The sequence below is a fragment of the Excalfactoria chinensis genome, chromosome 1 (assembly GCF_039878825.1).
Source record: "Excalfactoria chinensis isolate bCotChi1 chromosome 1, bCotChi1.hap2, whole genome shotgun sequence".
NCBI lineage: Eukaryota > Metazoa > Chordata > Aves > Galliformes > Phasianidae > Excalfactoria > Excalfactoria chinensis.
In genome coordinates, this window is record NC_092825.1 from 42,906,371 (window position 1) to 42,922,969 (window position 16,599).

The following is a 16,599-nucleotide window of genomic DNA, read 5'->3' on the forward strand; positions in this document are numbered from 1 at the left end:
TTATCCCAATCTGCCTTGCTGTCAAGCTGAACAAAATTAACTCAAGTTAAACTTAACAGGCTTCCAAAGGAAGGCCTGACCAAACCACTACAATTGATTTAAATTACTCTGCACTGATACTGAAAGGCAGTTCTTAGACCACGAGTTTCAGAAAGGAACACACTTCTTTTCAAAGTCTGTAGTGCTGCATCATCAGATACACTGGACTCATCCCATCCTCGCAGCCTCCATGACTTGGAAGTGGACAGTAAGTCTTCAAAGAGAAATCCTTTGTTGCTTTGAGGCTGTGGTTGGAACCACTCGGCACATGCTCCAGAACCAAAGGCTGATGACTGAAGGGTAAGACTATGAACAGAATAAGGATTTGATTAACTGCACCTTCACAATTTTACCCACCGTTTTTCAAACTGATAAGATTCTATTCCGTAGCATCATATCTTACAGCGACAATACACAGGCACGAATGCAAACTGCTGAAAGCAGCCTGAAGCAGCACAGAAGGGGAAAAAAAAGGCTTACTCATTTAGCAAAGTGTTGATCTGGACGTAGGAGCTGTTTCACTTCCCCTGACGGTGCCTGCTGCACTGCATGCCACAGCTGCGTGACAAAAGAGCACGTGCTGGCAGCTGTGCCAGCCTGACTGCTGCCCCACAGCCATGTCTTGTCGCTCCACCTCCCTGTACAGGGATGCTCCCATCCTCCACCATGGGGAAGCAGGCACTTGTCTGAGAGCTCCCTGACCCACTTCAACCAAAATAACACAGGTTAGCAGGACTCACTGTAAGAGCCCCAAAAGCCAGGATAGCTGCAGCAGGGAAGGGACACATCCCCCACCAGCGGCAGTGCTGGCAGCTGAAATCCATTACTTCACCTGCCCATAGAGAGACGTGCACCCACAAGGTGATGTGGTGCATCCCTCATATGAACACACACAGCTGATGGCTGTTACATGAGAATACCCGGTCCTGCCCAGGAGGTCTGCAGTGCTGCTGGAGGAAGACCTACAGACAGCAGCAGTCCAACACCTCAAAGCTTAAGGCCTCCTCACAAGGAAACGTCCCCTGCGCTCTCTTGGCCTGGGTCATCTCACGGCACAGCCACCAGGGAGAGGCAAAATAACCCTTATAGTTACTTATGGGCAGGAAACAGCGTTACATGAAGAACACATCCAAAATAACAACGCAAGATCCACCAGGTGAATGCAACCTTCCCAGCGCAGCACAACCTTCTGCTCCTCCTTCCCAGCGGATCCTTTTATCTCACACCACGCTGACTCCCGTACCGCGGGTTCCCTCACACCACGTCCTGCCACGCTAAGATTCCCCCCCCATCCCCCCCCTACCCGCGGGGACACTAATCGCAGCGGGGACCCAAGCGCATCGGCTCCACCCGCAGCGCGCAGACCCCGCACAGCCCGCCTGGGCCCAGCGGCGGCCTCTCCCCGCCCCCATCGCGGCCCGGACTCGCCCCGCACAAGATGGCTGCGCGCTGACGGCGCTGGCGGCGGGAGGGGCCCATGGCGAACGCGAGGCGGGTAGCGCCCTCCCGCCCGCCGCCTCTCCGCCGTTCCCTCAGCGCGGCGCGGGGCCGCGGACAGCGGGAAGCCGTCGCGGCGCGGCCCGGATGCGGGCGGCACAAGCGGTTCCTGTAGGTGAAAGGTCGGGGGGCGCGGGGCCGCCGCGGGACGGGGCGATGCCTGAGGCGGGCCGGGCCCCGCGCCCCGCGGAGGAGGAGAAGGAAACGCGGCCGGGCGGCGGCCGGAAGGCAGCGGGGAACGCACGCCCGCGGCGCCACGGGCAGGGCCTTAGCCGGGACGCGGCTCACCTGGCGGCGCGGCGGCGGCTCCGGCGCTTTATTTGGCGGCGGCGGCTCCGGCTCCGGAGGTCAGAGTTCGTGGCCCCGCCCCGCCCCGCCGCGGCGGCTGCGCCTGCGCACGGCGAGTCTGGGAGGGGCGGGGAGCTCGGCCGGCCCCAGCGGCCGGTAACGGCGCCCGAGGGGAGGGGCGGCCTTTGTTTGGCGGCGGGGGGGACGCGGCGCGCGTCCTCCGCACGGAAGAGGGAGGTGTCCGAGCGACCTTGTGCTGCTGCCGGCTCGGGGCGCTCCTCACGCTGAGGAGGATGCGCGGCCGGCGCGCTTCTGCTCGATACGGTGTGAAACGTCTGCTGCGTGCTGAAGTGGGGCTTAACCGCGTCCTGAATGGCCGTAGAACACTGCGTGGATTGGAAGGGACTTCAGGGCACACCTTAGTTCCAGTTCAGGTCACCCCTTAGTTCCTGTTACTGTAGAAGCTCAACCAGCAGCGTTTGGAAGAGCCGTCCCCGGGCAGTGATGGCACCAAAAGTAGTTCTTTAGGACGGTCGTTCTGTGGGATACCTTCTTTGCCAGCAGTACGTCTTGTTTGTGACAACACGCTGAAGAATTCATTTAAATAAGTGAGCTCAGATGTCACGACCACATTGTGAACTCGTGCAGGTGAGAGCTTTCAACAAGCGCAGTGTCCTGGCTGACAGGAGCAAGCCCATTTCAGACTGCTGTGTCAGGCTGCTAGATCCAGCGGTGGGCTGTCAGTCTGTGCACACAACCTACCTGTCAGACCTCTGTCTGGTTCTAAGGGCAAACCAGAGCACAGACAGTAATACGGATGTGCAAGATAATGAGAGCCAATGTTGTTGCTTGGAAAGCAATGAATAAATGAATTAGGCAACACACGAAAACCTGAAAATATTTCAGAAACAAACACAGACTCGGGTAATGTGAATTTGTTTATACAAAAATGGTACATATACACAGGAATATTTACAACAACTTTGAGCTGTTTTCATTTACAAAATAAAGATTCTATTCTTTCCTTTCGACAGCACAGTTTATGACTACTCCAAAGTATGCAGATGGTACGTACAAGGGACGGCAGTAATGGCAAGCAAATGCATTGCACGTATCTTTCCAAACATCTCTTTCCATTATGACATAACATACATAAGTTGGTAATCAGTTTTGGCACACACAACTTATCTAGTACAATGTGTTCCGTGGTTGCTCAGCTATCTGTTTGTTTCAAGTCCTCTGGGGATAAAAGAAAGCGTTAAGTCCAAGATTTCTTAAAGGCAATTCATTGCTACAGACCTTTCATTTACCCAAGAATAAAGATCCTAGAACTAATCTCCAATGCTAATGTTTGTCTCGTTCTCTGCTAACCAGTCTTGCATTATTAACCATAGATGCATTTAAGAAGAGGTAGCCGGGTGTTTAAAAACTGCTGGTTGAATCTGCTGATGTAAAAGTGGAATCTAGAAGTGACGTTACTTCTGATGGCAGTGAATCGAGATGGGAGGCAGGGTGGATGGAGAAACAGGCTAACAGCTTGAAAAGCAACCGTCTGAGAACGCTATGAGAAACCTACGTTGTGGGCTCTCCACGTGATACAAAGCACTACTGCTGGATAAAGAGGAAAAGAAATATCCAAACACGCTCATCAAGACAATGTCATTTATTTCACACATAGTTAGACAGCAATATGTGCACTGTGGCTTTTAAGGCTCTGTTCAAATCTGTTTCTGTCACCATTTGTCGACTGACCAACTGTTTCTGGAGCAAGTCCTCTTGACTTGTACAGAACTGCTGAACTGTTTTCTCACTGCACCTGGTCATTGAGAGGTAGTTTGTTGCCACATGAGGCAGAACTCAGGCACCCTACTCAGCCTGCGCTATGACTTTTATTGCTCTATTTCAGTTTTGCAGCAAGGAAATCAGCCTCAGGGCATAAATAAAACTTGCTTCTAGCCAAATTCCTCCTTGTTTGCCATTTCATGGCTTTCCATCTTAGTTGTTGTGCAGCCCATATAGAAATACTCAGCAGTTCTTCCCCTGAATAACATCAACCAGAACAGCTACATCACATCTATGTTACAATGGTATCAGATTTATTTCAGGTAAAACCCATGTCAGAAATCTCCCTGAAGAGACACGCAGATAGCTTACTTGGCTTCAGTCACCCGCTGGTTTTGAAAGACTAAGTCCTTTATATATAAGATGAGAAGAAACTCCATTTACCACATTTGCATAATAAAAGTGATTAAAGGCTTTGTTCCAGCTCCCACTGAATTTCAGACACTACCTGATCAAATCTTTAGCATTCACCACAGAAGCCAAATCTACAGCCTTAAATCCCTGATTCAGAAATACACTCTACTGAAATGCCTGAAGTCAGTAAAATCTGTCACATACTTGAGCACTGGGTTTTTTAGCTCACAGTGAATTTATCAGAAGCTCTGGAAAACAGACCTCCCCAGAGCTGTCTGTGTTATGACCTTAGACCTGAACTTGAGGTATTGAGGGCACGTGAGTTTTGGTTCACATTTTCATTCTTGGCCCTTTTGTCATCATTTTCTTTCCTTTGTGAGGCCTTAATACAGCTATCAATGTGGATTAAAGCTATTAATTTGAAAGTTAATCGCTCTTAATCCTGCTCCCACAACTAGCTTGAGAGGACTACTGAAGTTGAGTAGAGAGGACGGTGTTGCACACAGCGTAATTAACTGGCTACACGTGCATTGCTTTTGACATAAAAATGGCTTCCTATCATGTGGTTTTCATGGTTCCAAGTTCCATTTATGCTATTACAGTGTTAGCAATTTTTTAAAAACGTAAGTAGAATAAATGCACCAAAATCATCAGCAAGTATTTTCCAATGAGGTATACTGGCAATTTTCTTAAAGGAACTTCTTTAAAGTGTCAAACAGAACAAATCATAGTGTAAACAACAAGTATTACAAATCATCGTATACACTTCCATGCCATCTGCGCTACAAAAAGCTGTGTTTTCTCGGTATGGCAATTCCAGTTTAAACATAGCATTTCAATATACAATGGTTTAAGCTTTTGGCAGAAGGGCTGCATACATGTGTTTAGTGTTCTCTGAACAATAGTCGACACAGTCTTTCCTACAGTAGACAGAAGTCATTTGACAAGGTTTGGAAACAAATAATGCACACACACACACACAGATATTTTAGTTTAAAAAAAAAAAAAATACTGCTTTAAATTACTAAAAAGAAAACAGATCCTGAAATTGTTTGAGCGTAACTCGTTTAGTCTCTTTGGTATCTGTAGGACTGTAGAAGCTCCAGTGCTTCATCTCTGTACTTGCAAAGTCTGCTTTAAAATACTTCTCCCTTTTCTCTTTTTTCATACTGGAAATATACTTTGCAATCGCTTCTGTGATACACGATTTGTGGCGCTATTTTAATCAATATGCAAGAGTACAACTGCTATGCAAGGAAAGGAGCTGCATTGTCATACACTTCTCATCAAGGAGTTTACGTAGCCAACAAAGATCCACAACCTTTAAAGTTCCTATTCTGATCTGTTCCTGCTACACTGCAAGCCGCGTATCGGCAGCTGAAGGCCTATACACAAACCATGAGCAATTACACAATTACAATAGATTTGCTGCTGTTGTTTGTATAAATAGAAGCACAAACTTGGAGGATATGTTGACCAACCACCTGCCATTCTGAAGACAAGGGCACTTTGGGCCTCAATGCAGACCTCACAATTTTGACCGTCAAAGTAAACACTGGAATTTAATAAATAACACATTTTTTATCAACACTGAAATACACACAATTCTTTAAAAACAAAAAATATTACCTTACACTAAAAATTCAACAATTCCTAATGCTGACAAATATACAGTTCTGTGTAGGTTGACATGGAAGGATTCGATTTCTTTTAACAGTTTCTGCACTCTGGTTTACCATCATCCTTGGGCATTTTGCTTTAGACTTGCTGACGCTGCTATAGGACGGTGCCTTCTTGAAAAGCTTCTATCCACCTATTGGAAAACAAAACACTGTTAGGGAATTGCTGGTTAAACGGCCAATTACGCTGCCTGCTCCCTGCAGACTGACACAGGTAGTATCGCACTTCCATTGCCAGTTGTTCTGCTTGTGCAACACCAAAAATCTATCCAGTGAGTCCAAACATATGAAGCTTGCTCCAAATGTATTAAGCATTAGTACGAGGCCAGATTATACATATATATGTTGTTGGGTTTTTTCCATACTTAAGTTACATCAACACCCTTGTCTGATTTCACAGCCCAGGATAAATGAGGACACTATCAGAGCGGAGGCAGCTGTCTGCATAACCCAGGCCCGCTGCTTTTGCCACTGGTACAAGGACTTTAGTGAAGGACTGCCGGGGCCAAAGGAGGAAGCCACAGGGAATGCTCACACCTAAGCCAAGGCCGATATCTCAAACCACTAACCCTTACTTCTTAGTGCTCATTGTATTTGTCACTGTCATTTTTTCATTAAAAATAACTAAAAAGGAATAAAAAACCCCAGCAGGTTCACAGGCATTTTCAGCGCTGAGCACACTGCTGGACTAACAAAATTCAAGGCTCAGCAAAAGTAAACATCTGTTAAAGCTTACAGAAATACATCAGATGTTTCTTTGACCCTAAGAGGGAAAAACAACGTACAGTAATGAAAACCAGACAACAGAGCATTCTTCATTTTTCAATTGTAATGCTATCAAAGCAGGATTTATCTGGCAAGTTTCACATAAATCTATTAAGGATATTAAATACTTAGAGAAAGCTTGTGGTTTAAGGTACTTAACATTACTCCTAATCTCAGTAAAAACAGAGCACATTCAATTCCAACTTCCCCTACTTGATTACAAAAGCCACTGTCTGAACTGGAAAACAACAGCTATTGGGTGCCTCTGCTTTACTTTATTTATCTTTGGTTTTATACATACACACGAGGACACATTTCTGTGCTTCCACTTAATGGAAATGAAACATTTGTAAGACAAGGTATGCCCCCCAAAGGCTAACAAAGACTCTGTACACAGAGAAGTGTCACTAAGCATCTTCCCTCTTGTTTAAGATCTCCCAGTGTCACAGATACTCTGTTTTTCAGAATGACCCTATTTACACAAAACTCGACCTATATCCATTTGAACGTTTAAGTATTAATAATGGACTAATTAACCAATGGAATCTATTTTATTCATGTAAAATTCACTTGGGAAAACTTCATTGAAATCCTCCTAATAATTGTATTGCTGGCATGGTCACTTCCAGCTTACTCCATGATTCACATAGCAAATTGTGTTGGTTTTGGTCTGTTTTTGCTGCTTAACGACCACATTTCTAGGTTATTTAATATAAAATAATCACAAGGCATAAACTGATCAGTGTAACTCCAAATTCAGACTTGGCAGCAGGACTTAAAGCAGTTTCTGTGAATGCTTTGATTCAGACTTATCACTCGAGCTTATTAAACGTGCTCATATGCTTGTGCACAGTTGCATAAACACTTCAAGCTTCTGCACCTTACTTCTTAGGCTTCCATTTTTTTAGTGCATATATTTATATAAAACAACTCACACCTATAGCTGGAAATGAAATGACTACAGGGACAGGTCAGTCCGCTTTCAGAACACATTCTGTGGGTTTCTAGATAGAAGTTTCAAGTTTCATTTAAGTGGATGTGGGAGAGAGATGATGGAACAGGGTATGAAGCAGAAGAGATTTTTCCATTCTCCTACATTTATTTCTCTGCAGAGGACAGTCTGCTTCTTCATTTAAAGAATAACAGAAACAAAAGCAAGGTTTCTTCCCAATTCCACTTGGTTTGATTGTGCTTTCCAAAGCCCTAATGAAAGCTGGGACCTGAATTTAAGTTAATTATTTGAAAACCTTCTTTATTCAATATGCACCTTCTGTACATATGCTTAATCCATGGATATTAACGCGTGTGACTTATGAAAGGTTATTCCTAGAAAAAACTAACAGGAATGAATTCAAAGAGTTTCTTACTTTTGAGCTGAATGGGGATCGTCTGCTTTGAATATGTAAAATAAAGTGTTTTTGTGCAGTAAATGGAACACTCTAGACTCTGAGTTCTCATCTCTGACTTCACTGACTGTGAATCCCAGTAAAGGCTGGCTCTCCAGCGCTGCCACGTCCTATTTTATAGGAGGAAAAAGACAAAATTAGGGCAATTAAGATACATTAAACAATGCATTCAGACTATATTCATGCCGTATACTATAGCAGCAGATTATGCAGCTTGTTAAAAACACTCATGCACAAAACACTCTGCTTTTTCTTTTTTTTCTTTTCTTTTTTTTTAATAATCTCCATGCATCCATCGGGGAACAGGAGAATAACAGATTGATGTAGACTTCAGTGCTTCTCTTCGTGTTTTTTTTCTGATAACATCTGCCTCGTCTTTCACTGTGTAGTCCAACTATTCTGCCTTCTAAGGACCTCTTACATCAGAAGACCAACTCCTGTCTGGCAGCAGACAAACATCTGTCTTGCTCAGCACTCACTCCAACAATCGTACTGACATCTTAAGAGGGACACAGGATGCTCACAGTTGCACTGAATGCACTGAGAGGAGAAGCTTTGGATGCAGATGATGCTCTCAAGAACTGAAGTCGCACTCCAGATGGTTTTGATGGCTAAATGTATTTTAGTTTCTGTTGCTGAAAATTAAAAGGATGGAAAAAATAAACTGCTGAGTGCTTGAAAGTGGGATGGGCAACACCTTTAACAGACGCTTGATATATTTTGCTCTTAAAAGCTGTAATCAAGCTATCACATGTAATAAAAAACCCTAAAAATTAAGATTCTCCAGCTCTACAATACATTCATGTATGTTGCAAAGCATTAAAAGATATAATTATAAGCCCTTTCGTGAAGGGCTTGGAGAATCAGCCCTATGAGGAGAGACTAAGGAAGCTGGGGCTGTTTAGTCTGAGGAAGAGGAGGCTGAGGGGAGACCTTATTGCCGTCTTCCAGTACCTGAAAGGTTCTTACAGTGAGAGTGGGGCAGGTCTATTCTCACTACTGACTTGTGACAGGACGAGGGGAAATGGCCTCAAGTTGCGCCAGGGCAAGTTTAGGTTGGATATTAGAAAGAACTTCTTTACAGAAAGGGTGGTTAGGTACTGGAATGGGCTCCCCAAGGAGGTGGTTGAATCGCCATCCCTGGATGTGTTTAAGAGCCGCTTGGATGTGGTACTCATGGATATGATTTAGCAGAGGTTTGTTGTTGTGGTATTGTTTTGTGGTTGTTTTTTTAAGAGATAGGCTACTGGTTAGGCTGCGGTTGGACTTGATGATCTTCAAGGTCTTTTCCAACCTGAGTAATTCTATGATTCTATGATTCTATGTTAAAACCGCAGTATCCTCAGCACACACTGAGATTATTCTTCGCTGCAGAAGGATTAAACATCCTAAATAAATGAGCAAAGTCCATCAGACAAGATGCATTTCTTACTTTCTATTGCAGCACTGAATATTAAATGGTAATTCACCGATTCCTGGCTATAGTACACAATTTGAGGAGATATCAGGAGATTTAGTTTGCTCATTTTCCAAGCATTCCGAGTACCTTATGAAACTATAAAACACTATATTTCCAGATGCTTTTATCATGTTGGTTTTTATTGTGTTGGCTTTGCCACCGTACTTGAGCGATGCATCTAAAGCTGACCCCCCTCATTTATTCAGCTGACTCAGAACATACCTACAGCTGCAATGGTTTGCAGTGCAGAGGTACTCAAAGCTAAAGTCTGGAGTCAGAAACGTCAAGGCTGGATCTATATTATAGTACCAAGCTCACCGGGCCATTTCCAAATACAATATTGCAATCTGATCAGTTACTGTGAGGTGACCTAATTTTACAGCTTGTTTCTAGATCATAAAAACAAACAGGTGTTACAAATACGGTATTGTCACTGACCATTTGATTTCTTATATGTAGTCTCTTACCTCACTAGCAGCATATGTGTACAGCACCTTATTTTTTATAACAAACCATAGGTGCTTCCATGGTTTCTTACTGCCCTTAGATCTGTGTAAGTAGCCACTCATTGTAGAGTCTTCTGTATTTGCTGAAACCTGAAATGAAAAGAAACCCCCAAGAGTATATATGTGTGTATCCGGGTTTTTGCTGTACAGCTTTTTTTAATAACAGACCTCCAGAACTCTGTTCTGTCAAAGACAGAAATTTTCATCTCAAGTTAGCACTGATAATTAATACAGATGGCTGAAAGAAAAACTGATTTGCCTGCAGCTGTCTATCCAGTCTGGAAGAGAGACGAAGTTACTAAGAACTTCATTTGCATGCAGTAGGACAGGAGAGGGCTCAAACCCTGAGGCCCACATACATCTGGAGAACACACATTCCTGTATAAGAAGGCAAAATTACTTCCTCGTGTTCCCAAGACCTCCAGTGTAGGCAGGCAGAGTTGAGCTCTATCTTTTCTAACCTTGAACCTGCAGATGAGTTGGTGTGGGAGTTCCTTGAAACACAGGGAAACAAGAAGCAAGTTACAGTTCCAGACTGTATGAATCCCCAGTCTCATAGGCTCTTAATGCAGTTTAGACGCTGCTTCACAGTTCAGGTTCCTGCCTGTCTAAAAACCGAGGCCCAAACCATTCTTACAGATGAATTATGACTTCTGATTCTAAAGAAGACAGCTAAAATACGGAATTATTTTTTCCACTGTTAAAACTGATGATGTAATTATATTTGGTCAATAAAGCACTTACTTCTTTGAGGGCTGCAGGAATTTTTTTCTGCTTTCTTCCAGAGGGAATACTATGTAATACTGTAGACAAGGCACTTGATGGAGATTTATGGTTGACTGGGGATCCGGTCTTAGGAGAGCACTGGTTATCTGAAACACATAGAACGAACACATTGCTTTCACATCACAGATGACTGAACAGAGGCAACAATTCTACCAAAAAAAGCAGCTGGCATTCTTACTCTGATCACAGTGTTTCAAATGTAACACCTAATCACATTACATTCAGTATTAACTTTTTCAGTATTGTCACCACCACTCTGAGCTAGAATCCCCAAAGGCACATTCAAGGTAATAATTAAAAAAACAAAACAAAACATAAATTTTAAACCAGATTGGTCTTGTTTGTTTTCAAAGTCTGTTTAGCTGATGCAAAACTGCCTTTACCGACATGCAGAATAAAAAATGCAAGTCTTAAAAACCACACCAAGTTTTCAAAAACACCCTTTGCAGCTCAGTCTGTTTTATCTCTGTTCCCCAACTCTGTCTTCCAGTTCTCTCCACCTGGTATCTTCTCTGCTTTTTGCAGCATAGATGCTGCAGGGTTTCTCTTCCGGCATTATGCCACAACATGCACACAAGCTTCTAGATTGTTCCCACCTCCATAATACCTGCTATGTTTTTCTCCACTGCACTACGCATTTCCTTCACTTCTTTTGGAGGACTTCTGCAACGCTTCACTCCCATAGAACTCTCTTTTTCTATGGCCACGTATCACTAGTTTCCAGCCCAGCCCGGAAGGAGGAGGGCTCCCCTAAGCTTCACTGACCCCTGTTTCTTGAGATGTCCCTGAACCGGGTGAGGCTCTTAATGAGCAGAGAAGGAAAGTAATTGGATTGCCAGCTGTATTGCACCTGCTCTGCAGCTTTTTCCAGCTAGGAGCAACTGCAATTGCCTGCAGCATAGCAGCCCCTACTGTTCAATGCGCAGACCTGCATCCGACCCTGGCAATCCATCTACCGTAACTTCGCTGACTCCTACAGCCACTCGGAGAGGTGGATGCTGCTTTCTAAATCCCCATGACAATTGCCACTCCCAGCACACTGCAAGCCTTGGCGTGATTATTTCACTAAGGGCATCACTGATTTCTTCTGATACCCTACAGAGCTACTGTTGACTTGGAACTTCTGCCTAGAAGGATGGGCAGTGAACAGCTTCAATCTCTGCCTGTGCCTCAGTTGTGAATCTTATACTGTAGTCTTTGGACAGAATTTGGAGCAAGGTTTGTGAGACAGGACTGCATCACCGCCTCACCCAGAACTTCAGCTACCTCAGCAGCTTCGAGAGCAAAAATGTAGTCTTCAGGCATACAAGTTACAGAGGATAGAAGTACATGCAAACTCACTGAGGGGATGTCATGGTAAGTTGCAAGGACTTCCGTCTATACCTGTATCCTGTAGCAAATGAAACGTAATGTAACTCAAGTTACCTCAGAAAGAAAGAAAGAATAAATGTATTGCAAATTTACTTCCTAGCTTACTCCACAGAAATATGTTTGGGCTTCTGTCATCTCAGCTGCCTACAGCTTTCCAGGCACTAGCAGAACTAGACATTTGAACATAGCTGTAATGAGGCAAACGTGATAATAGTAAAGAGCACAGAGATAAGTCAGCTTTGTGCACATTTTCTTTACCTTGTTTTTGTAGCTCTCGGAAGCAATGATCACATACTCTTGCTGGCTGGTTTTTCATATAGTCTAAACCGTGTTTATTTGATGAACAAGCTTGACAGACAATCTGGAAACAAACAGAAGCATGACTGTACATGATATGCACATGTAAATCAACACATGCTCAAAGATGTTTACTTCAGTGCTGTTAAGAACTGAACCTCAGACAGGCACTATTTTATACTGAAAATAGTTTAAGGCCTTGGCTGTGCTTATGTTCAACATTTCACTCTTCTCTAAATAATAATAATAACTACAAAATATATGTATAACAGAATAAAGCCCCACTCAATTACATGAATTAATCATAGAATACTTTGAGTTGGAAAGGACCTCTGAAGGTCATCTGGGGTATCCCTGGGGTATCCCTATATCAACAGGGACCCCTACAGCTGATCAGGGTGCTCACAGCCGCTCCAGACTGCCCTTGGATGTTGCCAGGGATGAGGTATCCACCGCATCTCTAAGCAACCTGATCCGGTGCTTACAGTAAAAACCTTTTTCTTCATACTGAATCTAAATCTCCCCTCTTTTAGTTTTAAGCCGCTTCCCCTTGTCCTGTCACAACAGACCCTGCTAAAGGGTCTGTCCCCCTTCTTTCTTACAACCCCCTAATACGCCATCAATAATAATTAATGAAAAGTGAAATATGGAATAAATCTAGTACTAACTTTAGAAAACAAATTATTATTTATCTTACAAATTAGTGAGGAAGATATTTTGCACATTTCAGCTAACATTCATGGTTTGTACTATGCAATTGCAGCAGACAAACATAAATAATATCCCAAAATGCATATTAAGAAACATGTACAAGATTTATTGGTCTATCTCAACCTCATGCTCTACACTAAACAGGCTGCTTTTGATCCATATAATCGTTCCCTAAAACAGCTGCTGCAGTGCAATCAGGCTCTGCCTGTACTTATCACACAGGAACCCAAATAATTAAAAGAAAAGGTAATTAGAAAGTTGTCCAACCTTTCCACATGCCCTGCAGTGATGCCTTCTCCACGTCAATGTGAACTCACTTGTACAGATCATACACATGGTAGCTCTAGTGTCAGGAATCCAGATAGGAGCCTTTGATCCTAGTGGGCTAGCTTCTTCCTGCTTCTCAGTATCTGCCTACAAGAACATAGGCAGAATACATACATTCAGTGATGAAAGGTAACGCAAGTACTCATCAGTGATCATAGGTGAACTCTCATAATGTTGGAAAGCCTTCTCTGATAAATTTCCATGGCCTTAACATTACCTACTATTTCACTAGTGACCACCGTAATGCAAGCATAAAGACAGAGTGGTATTTCATTAGTTCATAAGGCTGTGTGACTACTGAGCTTTACCAGCCTATTTATATCAACAGCCGCTATGTTTTAAAGTACTCCCCAGTTATCTTCCAATTTCAGGATTACAGAGGGAACTGAGAAGGCTGCTTTGGGTTTTTGGAAGTAGGTAATTTTATATTTCTGAACTAGACAGTGTTATGAAGCATCGTTCTGTTCTGTCATCTCCTATTCTCCTATCAATTACTGTTGTCCTGTTGTTCATCATGGGAAGCCTCTTGCGCTTCTAGACAGCTGCAAAGAAACTTTTTATTTAAAAAGGAAACAAAATGGGCTACAAGAGTAGTGCGATTTACCTCTTCAAGACTTCTGCTAGGATTAAACGTGATTCTCTTTTTTGTGTAGTCTTCAATTGACCTGGAGATAGCTTCTAACCATTCATCTCTTTCTGTAGCAGAACTGTTGGGTTAAAAAAAAATAAATCAATTTATTACTAACATTTAAAACTAAGAAATGAATTTTGTTTAGAATTCTGTTAAATTTATTGCACATTGATTTAATTCTCTTCCAGTTTCCAGTCTCTAGTTCCTATGAAAACTAGTATTACTTTTATATATTATACACAAATATGTTAAAGCCAACTGCACGGTGCCAGTTATTTGTGTTAATAATGAAAAATGATTCTGAGTCTGTTGTTATAACATGGATTCCTTTCCTCTTCCTTCCTCCCACAACAGCCTATGACTGCTTTAAGATTTGTACACCATTTCTTCCTCCATGTACCCATGAACTGCTTGAGTGCTACTGTTGTAAATGGAGCTCCTAGAACATGGGAATGGGCTCATCATCTTAAGAAGGAATCTGAAATGTCAGCAAGTATTTTAAGTATTTTTCCCCCCTCTGTTTCATGGTTCAGTCTGTTAAACATAGCCCTGTGAAACCCCAAACTTTTGCCCCAAAAATACAGTTTCTTCTCCAGCCTTGTACTCTTTGCTCCTATAAATTCTTCATAGAAGAATTATGCCACTTTAATACTTCTTTTTATTCCAAAATTTTCCATTGGATTAGCCAGAATGTGCCAGAACATACATACACATTCCTTGTGCCAGAACATACATACACATGGCTACACAGTGGGCTTTAAGTGCAGTAAATTGGGCTGGGAAACCAATTCAAACTGAAGCAAGCTCTTCCTCAAGATCAGTTTACTGCCTGGGCTCATCACACCACTGAGCAAGCATGAAGGAGAGGGAGCCAGGGGGAAGAAGATGCAGTCTGGCAGTGGAAGAGCCGGACTGCTTGCTTAAGATCCAACACCAGCTTACAAAGGGCTTCAGACATTTAAACCAGAAGTGTCTACCAACCACTACTTTATTCCTCACTTTCTTAAATAGTATTCCTCACTTTTTAAATAGATATATCTATATCTATGTATCTATCTACTTATCTTTTCTTAAGCAAGAAATTGAACATGATGCACACAAAAAAGGAAAGTTCAGGAAGAGGAAAGTAAATATTTAGGTGTGTGACATTAATTATTATTATTTAATGGCTGTTGTAGGTGAATTTGAAAGCTTCAATTCTTTATGTTTTGAGCTGAGGCTTTGACCTGCATGAAACTGGGCACTAAATAGAATCGGAGAGGAGAAATCTCATAAGGCAAATGCGGGAGAAGTCTGCAAGGCACAGCAGAAAACACGATTGAGTGCACACAGCAACAAAACCAGAACAGAAGGAGAGGAAATAAGATAGAAGCAAGGGCAAAGCAATGTATTATTGTCTGCCTTAATATCTCACACTCTGGGTGGAACATTTTGTTCAGCGTATTTACCCTTGCTTCCTCATCTGCTAAGAAGGATGTAGCATTAGCTACATAACATTCTTAATTCCAACTAATTCCTCTGTCTTTTTCAAAATCTGGTTACGTTATTTATCTTCTTAAAGCTATGTTAAATCAAGTCAGTTCAATGCTTCAGATCAACATCCCCTAGTGTTGTGTGGAGCGTTACAGATGGAGTTTCGTGGCTTAGGTCCTAACATTTTCCTTGGGAGCATGCACTCAGCAGGCCTGCTAGCACTAGGCCTTTAGGGCTGTTTACAGCTCTCTAGAACTTGAAAGCAAAGGTGGTTTCATTAGGAACCAAACTGATGCCACAGCAGCAGCACAATGGACTCCTGCTATCCCTCCTGGTCACACAGCACTGCCACCACCCTTGAAGGAGTGGTTGCATCCTTCCTGAAGCTGCCTTATTCACTAACATTGCAGAGTTGGGGAGGCAGGGCCGGCTGGACTCGCAGCATGCCAGGCTGGCATGACTGTTGCCTTCAGGATCTACACTTTACTTCTATACTGTGCTGTATCATGCAGATACAGTTGTCATTTTGTTGTTGCTTTGTTTTTGTTTGTTTTGCTTTTATTAAGAGATTTCTAGTACTACACTGTGCTGTACTATGTAAAATAATCCACATTACCATGGACAACCCAAGAAAGCTGAAACCTCAACCCAAACTAGATAAAGCAGAGCACTAGTGCAGACAGCAAAATTAAAACCTGAAGCAAGAAAGCCTCTTGTTTGGGCGTTAATCTGTGTTTCTGTCATTAATTGGTTTACATTTTATTACTAGCTATTTCTCACTAGCTTAATTGCTCCTCTCCCCCAACTCTGCCCCCAGAGTTCTTTCAAAGTCTCTTCTTTGGTGTATACTCGACATCATGCTTATTATCTGAAAAAATACAGAACATAAGTTTGCCCCTGATATCTGTAAGATTAATTTAAATTGTTTTGTAATAGAGATTTTTTTACTACATAGGAACCAAGAAGCTGTTGCAGCGAGGAATCAAATGGAAGATGCAGTCTGTATTAACAAGATACCAATTCCCTACACACTTGTGCTATTTGTCGTAGGAGCAATGTCATAAGCATATGCAGAATAGCTATTGCTAGTAATACTGTTTCCACAGTAAACCCAGGCCTTGTTTACAGACAAATAACAATCAGGAAGTCTTCATTCACACCTGTATCC

General features: G+C 42.8%; 2 protein-coding genes across 10 annotated transcripts in view; both read right to left on the reverse strand.

Moving 5' to 3' along the window:
* Nucleotides 1-1,943, reverse strand: part of NR2C1 (nuclear receptor subfamily 2 group C member 1) — a 40,862-nt gene extending 38,919 nt beyond the window's left edge. For 2 of the 6 annotated variants that reach the window (XM_072356999.1, XM_072357248.1), the window contains exon 1: nucleotides 1,825-1,939. The gene's annotated coding sequence lies outside the window, so the exon portion shown is untranslated. Of the gene's footprint in view, nucleotides 1-519; nucleotides 598-1,824 lie in introns of all 6 variants that reach the window. The other 4 variants (XM_072357083.1, XM_072356858.1, XM_072357166.1 and 1 more) reach the window with 3 other exon arrangements.
* Nucleotides 1,944-2,753: 810 nt separating this feature from the next.
* FGD6 (FYVE, RhoGEF and PH domain containing 6) overlaps nucleotides 2,754-16,599 on the reverse strand; it is a 66,929-nt gene continuing 53,083 nt past the window's right edge. Inside the window, exons 15-21 of one of the 4 annotated variants that reach the window (XM_072356573.1) lie at nucleotides 13,932-14,034; nucleotides 13,268-13,414; nucleotides 12,251-12,353; nucleotides 10,580-10,707; nucleotides 9,797-9,925; nucleotides 7,832-7,980; nucleotides 2,754-5,833 (exon numbers count right to left, since the gene is read on the reverse strand). In XM_072356573.1, the coding sequence (XP_072212674.1) occupies nucleotides 5,797-5,833; nucleotides 7,832-7,980; nucleotides 9,797-9,925; nucleotides 10,580-10,707; nucleotides 12,251-12,353; nucleotides 13,268-13,414; nucleotides 13,932-14,034 (796 nt within the window). In that variant the 3' untranslated portion in view covers nucleotides 2,754-5,796. Of the gene's footprint in view, nucleotides 5,834-7,831; nucleotides 7,981-8,357; nucleotides 8,506-9,796; nucleotides 9,926-10,579; nucleotides 10,708-12,250; nucleotides 12,354-13,267; nucleotides 13,415-13,931; nucleotides 14,035-16,599 lie in introns of those variants that run through there. The other 3 variants (XM_072356651.1, XR_011905830.1, XR_011905832.1) reach the window with 3 other exon arrangements.